This window comes from Cynoglossus semilaevis, chromosome 17 (genome assembly GCF_000523025.1).
Source record: "Cynoglossus semilaevis isolate Cse_v1.0 chromosome 17, Cse_v1.0, whole genome shotgun sequence".
NCBI classification, from domain to species: Eukaryota; Metazoa; Chordata; class Actinopteri; order Pleuronectiformes; family Cynoglossidae; genus Cynoglossus; species Cynoglossus semilaevis.
This window is the reverse complement of record NC_024323.1, coordinates 1,406,685-1,412,632: the sequence shown is the minus strand read 5'-3', so window position 1 is coordinate 1,412,632 and position 5,948 is coordinate 1,406,685. Positions and strand designations below refer to the sequence as shown.

The 5,948-nt window shown below is 42.7% G+C and overlaps 1 protein-coding gene and 1 long non-coding RNA gene across 4 annotated transcripts in view; one reads left to right on the top strand and one right to left on the bottom strand.

Moving 5' to 3' along the window:
- elavl3 (ELAV like neuron-specific RNA binding protein 3) overlaps nt 1–5,948 on the top strand; it is a 19,308-nt gene that overhangs the window by 9,020 nt on the left and 4,340 nt on the right. Inside the window, exons 4-7 of one of the 3 annotated variants that reach the window (XM_025064690.1) lie at nt 2,492–2,645; nt 2,782–3,007; nt 3,398–3,451; nt 4,894–4,932. In XM_025064690.1, the coding sequence (XP_024920458.1) occupies nt 2,492–2,645; nt 2,782–3,007; nt 3,398–3,451; nt 4,894–4,932 (473 nt within the window). Of the gene's footprint in view, nt 1–2,491; nt 2,646–2,781; nt 3,008–3,397; nt 3,501–4,893; nt 4,933–5,948 lie in introns of those variants that run through there. The other 2 variants (XM_008329225.3, XM_025064689.1) reach the window with 2 other exon arrangements.
- Nucleotides 4,843–5,948, bottom strand: part of LOC112488439 (uncharacterized) — a 3,208-nt gene continuing 2,102 nt past the window's right edge. The window contains exon 2 of the long non-coding RNA XR_003052477.1: nt 4,843–5,931. This is a non-coding gene — a long non-coding RNA (uncharacterized LOC112488439). The remainder of the gene's footprint in view (nt 5,932–5,948) is intronic.

Below are 5,948 nucleotides of genomic sequence, written 5' to 3'. Positions count from 1 at the left end.
TTCATACAGTCTGTCTGTGTACACAACGACAACTGGTGCTTTGTACTAAACGGATGGAATCAGAACACCTGTATTCACGGGGAAAAAAAGGAACCAGGGTTCAATGCTCGGGGGTCGTAGGCCGAAAAAAGAAAGGCCGTGAGATTGGTAAGAAAACGTCGGCGTCAATCTTCAATTCGAGAAAGGAGAATATTATTTCATATTGTCAACGCGTTGTTTGCGTCTTCAGGAGACGTCGAGGAGCCGGCAGGTCTCACTTTGTCTGCTGTTTTGCCACTAAAGCTGTTCTCTCCCAAGAGGGAAAAAAAAGAAAAAAGACAAAGGCGGGAGGCAGGAACAGGGAGGGCGGCTCAGCCTATCTTGCTCTCACACACACACATGCACACACAAAACACACACTGTGTCTCTGCATGGCACACAAACAGGCCATCTCCGACAAAACACCCAACCAGACTATCTAGCGAACACATGCAGCCGAGGAAAGAATGGCGCGTACGGCTTTTTCAATCAGCCGCAGTCCTCGAAAAACACATAAAAAAAAGAAAAAAAAAAAAAAACGACTGCGAGGGAACGTAAACACGAGCCAAATCACGGGGACGTTAATTAGGCAAAGTGGGGATTTCAAGAAATATTTTCATAGGTTTTGATCCGGACATTTACACTCTCTAAACCAGGGGTGTCAAACATAGGGCCCGTGGACCAAACGCGGTCCGTTTGGGGCTTCGATACGACAGTTGTTTGTTTGCCTTAAGGTTTGATCCGGACTTTTACACTCTTTAAAACCAATGGTGAGCCTTAAGGTTTGATCCGGACTTTTACACTCTTTAAAACCAATGGTGACAAACATAAGGCCCGGGGGCCAAAACCGGCCCGCTTGGGGGTTTCACTCCGGGCCGCCTGAATTTTGAAAATAAAACAAACACTGAGCTGCAGTGACGGGCTTGTGCCGGGTTCAGCCTGAGCTCGAAAGCAGTGATTATATCCACAAATAGCGCAGTGTCTGTGCAGTGATTTGTGGAGGTGTTAAATACAGACAAACCAATGGGTATTAAAGTGAGTCTGTTGAACTCATGTTGGACGGAAAATCCACTTACAGTGGGGTTTTTTTTTTTACCCATGCTAACAATGTTACATAACTTGGGCTCCAGAACTCCAGGTGAGTTAGTGATTAATATTCCAGGCCATGTTAATCACAAAAAAAAATCACAAATTTTAGCCTTTATCATTGGACACAGTACCCTTAAAAAAAAAATATATTTTTTTTTTACAATGGGCTCTTTTTCCCTTGTTCCGAAATCCATTTTTTAATTAGCGGTCTTCTTTCAAGTAGTTCCTCTAGTAGCTTGATCGTTAATCCTCAGACAAAAGTGTCTGCTAAATACATAAATATAAATGTAAACGATGTATTTAACGTTTGATTTTAACGTTAAAGGAACGGTGACACATTTGTAAACGTCAGGATAACAATAATATTGTTTTTCTAAAGTCAAAAAACCCTGCTTTTATCGGGTATAATTTCCAGGAAGCTAACTAGGCTAGTTTGCTAGCTTACTTTAATACACCGCTGATTGGTAGCAAACAACAGAAGATAACCACAATTAACAAGACTACGTTTAAAGGTAAACAACACAATATAATGAAGTACGAATTACCATAAGATACAGAAATAGACCCGGAAAAGAATCACAGATTTAGGAACACGTTTTGAACAAATCAATCATTTTCATTCATCAGTTCTTAGCAGGAACGCGCGTGTTAAAAATAGAATTCCCGGAGAGCACCGAAACACATGGTCCTCCACTCTAATGAGCCAAACTCCACTCACGCTTCCAGCTCTTTGTGTCGTCAAAACAAAAGAACACCTGCCACCTTCACACCTTAGATGGCGCTGTATTAGCTCCTCACCAGAAGCTGTAGAGAAGCAGCTGAAGGAAAGAAAAGAGACTAGAGACTAGAGAACAAAAATCTGTTTTGATGGCCTCGGTAAAAGCCTATAATGTTGATCTAAAACGGCGGTTCTCAATCATTTTCTGCTATAGCACCCCCTAGGGGACAGAATTTTTTTTCATGCTCTCCCCACATCCCTAAATTGAAATACTATTAAAAACCTGATAATATGTATTTTTCTTATCTGTACAAACCACTGTGTGAGTTGTGTGCTGCCCCCTAGTGACTGGAGGCTTGTTTGTCGTTCAAGCATGCTCTCTGGCAATTCTATGCACCCACCAGGGGGCCCCGCCCCGCTATTTGAGAAGTACTAATCTTGAAACAGAAGTGTATTTACGTTTAAAAAAAATTACTATTTCAATAAAGAATGCCCGAAAAGACAAGTAAAATAATAATTGTAATAATTGATTTCCATAGTGGGAGACTTGACCTTTGTCTGAGGTCATCTGTTTTGTTCTGTCTATTTTAGCCTACAGAAACCGGAACATTCCTGCATCAGATGTTTTTGTTTTTTTTTTCAAATTGCTCGCTCTTGGTGTTCTAGGTATCATATGCCCGGCCAAGCTCGGCTTCTATTCGTGACGCCAACCTTTATGTAAGTGGACTCCCCAAGACCATGAGCCAAAAAGACATGGAGCAGTTGTTCTCCCAATACGGTCGCATCATCACATCCCGCATCCTAGTGGACCAAGTTACAGGTACATCCTCACGTCACCTTTCACGACCTCTATTTTACCCAGTCAGGCCACGGGACACGTGACGCTAATGCGCTGAAATTGGTCTTTTTTTTTTTTTTTTTTTTTTTTTTTTTTTTTTTTTTTTCCGTTCTGCCAGGCATATCGCGAGGAGTGGGCTTTATTCGATTTGACAAGCGAAACGAAGCAGAGGAGGCCATCAAAGGTTTGAACGGACAGAAGCCTTTGGGCGCCGCTGAGCCCATCACTGTTAAATTCGCAAACAATCCCAGTCAGAAGACGGGCCAGGCCTTACTGACTCAGCTGTACCAGACCGCCGCCCGCCGATACACCGGGCCCCTGCACCACCAGACCCAGCGATTCAGGTACTGAACCTCGACTCACTGAACCTCGACGGTGTCGCTCACTAACCCAACAGAGTCCTTAGTCTGTGAACAGGATCACGAGACCGAAGTCGCTCCTGCTTTGTGTTTGATGTACATGTCGTTCTGTCAGTACTGTTAAGGTTTTTTGTAATCATGTGAAATCGAGTGGATAAAAAACAACCGATCATCAGAATCAGATCAAAACCAAGATATATATATATAAAAAAATCAATCATTTGTGGTAAGAAGGAGTCCAGAAGAAAAGTAGGACGTACTTTGTCGCCTCTGTAACCAACTGTTCCTTTTTAGCAATGTTGTTCTAGTACGGCAGGATATGGCAATGTGTCATTGTCATTCCTCTTTTTCTCTGACTTTTTTTCTTAACTGCAGTGTGATCCCTTCACTTGGAAAGGGACCAGACCCAAATAGCAGCTCAAAACCAATGTAAGAGACCAGATTTTATCCCTAACAACACCGAATTTCAAAAAGAAAAATGGACGGGTGGGTGGGGGGGGGTAAAAAAAAAAAAAAAAAGGGGGGATCCAAAAAAGTAGAATGCCACATGTACATGATTCAAGAGAAATTTTTTCTTATATAAAATATTTCAAAACTATGCAACATCATTTCAAGGTAACATGATGATTTTTTTTTTTTAGTCTGAATATTTGTGATTTTGGGGGCACAGATTTTGCTTTGACAACTGAAGTGGGTTATAAAATGTCAGGCTGTGGCGATTGCAGTATTGTACAAGGTCCATATGGTAAAATATTGGAGATTGAATCCTTTTAAAACAGCCAGTGGTGGGCCATCGAAGCCGGCGGTGCAATCTGGCTTGATCAACTCTCAGCATCACTGACATGTATTTTCCCTGTTTGTTTATGCCAGGGCTTTTGATGAATCATCTTTAAGCCGGCCTTCGTTGTCAGGGTCGGAGAAATATGATGAGAAGAATGTAGCCTAAAGTAACAGGGCTGTATTTTTTTTCTGATAGCGTAACATTAGCGTTTTCACATCGCGTGATTGGCTGGTTTAAAGCAGGGGTGTCAAACACATTTTGGTTCAGGGGGGTCGCATACAACCTAACCGGACCGGTGCAAGTTTGTCTTTTTTGCTTTGTTTTCATGCCAAAAAAATACATCAGATACATTTTCATATTTAATGAAATGTCATTTTACAAAACATTTCTTAAACATGAAGCGTTAATGTATTTTTATTTTATTATTATTTTCAAAATTTAGGCGGGCCAAATTTAAACCCCAAGCGGGCCGGTTTCGGCCCACGAGCCGTATGTTTGACAGCACTGGCTTAAATAGTGTAATAATATGAATCAAGAAATATAATTTTACACAAAACATTTCTTGAACATAAAGTGTTGGTGTATTTTATTTGTATTTTCAAAATTCAGACGGGCCTGATTTTGGCCCGCGGGCCTTATGTTTGACACCGCTGTTTTAAAGAGTGTCAGGCAAACAAAGAACTGTCAGATTGAAGCCCCCGAACGGACCGCTTTTGGCCCACGGGCCTTATGTTTGACACCCCCTGGTTTGGTCCGGATCAAAACCTGTGGCAGACAAACTACTGCGAAACACTGACTTTTATTAGCGTTAGCATTAGCGTCCGGGGCAACTCCCTGTGTACGAAATAGAGCAGTTAACTACGGCCATGATTTCAAAATAAGGGTATTGAGAGTTGGCTTTATTCTGATAGGACACCAGTGATGGTGATGGGAAACACATGGCCCACCACTGGCTGCAGCCGCTGTGTTTACGAATGTCCTCTTGAGGCCAGCCGCTAGAGGAGCCACGTATGAACTGACAGCGCCCACTTCCTTGTAGAGCTCACCACTAACCCTCTGCATCCCCTTCATTCTCCCTCTTGCGTTGCAGACTCGACAATTTACTAAACGCCAGCTACGGAGTCAAGAGGTAAATGAAAAAGGTGTACTTCAAAAAAAAAAAAAAAAAAAAAAAAAAACATCCATGCCAAAATAGACCCTGAAACAAAGTGCTCGGAATACCACTTCATCATCTCGAGCATTAGTTACCATCAGTCATTAGTCAGTGGTAATCCTTAGTTCGCTCTAACCAGTTAACCAAGTTACTGAAGCCGCCCCGAGAGGGAAACAACAACAACAACAACAACAAAAAAACTTAACAGCTCTAAACACCAGGCCTTTCAACAACAGGGTATTCTGGCATGGCTTTGTTTACACCGTTTTGTTCCTTAGTTGGGTTTTAAGAAAAAAATATATGACATACGTATGTATGTATGTATGTATGTATGTATGTATTTATTTATTTATTTCCTCCCAAACTAACATTGTCAGTTTCAGTTGCTTTAATGTCCTCTTTTTTTTTTCTTCCACCAGCATGGACTTCCCAGACTTCCGTTTTTTTGCATCTTCCGTTTTGCTCCAGTTCTTTTGTATAATTTGATTCCGGTTTTGCTTTTCATTCCCCTCTCTAGGTTTCTGTTCTTTCTTGCAATGCCGTGGTTTTACGTTCAACATTGTGAATTCATGTGGTTTTTTTTTCTCCTCGATCTTTCACAGACTTCGGTCAGCAGGGGGAAAAATCATGCAGATTGTGTCTTTGTGAAGGTGGGGGAGGAGGAGGAGGCGCATGTAGGGAGGGTGGGGGACAATCCCGCACGGTACCCGTTTCGTACGGATTGTCGATCCGTACGAAACGGGTACTTTTGGTGCCAACTGTGCGATGCCCGCGTACAGGACAATGCAGGTGGAGTCCCCCCCGAACTCCAGTGCCCTGTGCGCCAGCCTTATCATTTCGGACCGACAGGGGGCAGTGTAGAGCAGAGAATGTGACGGAGAACTTCAGAATGACACCCATGGTAGCTCTCCTGCTCTTTTCCCCAGATTCTCGCCCATCACCATCGACAGCATGACCAGCCTGGCCGGCGTCAACCTCAACGGTCCGACCGG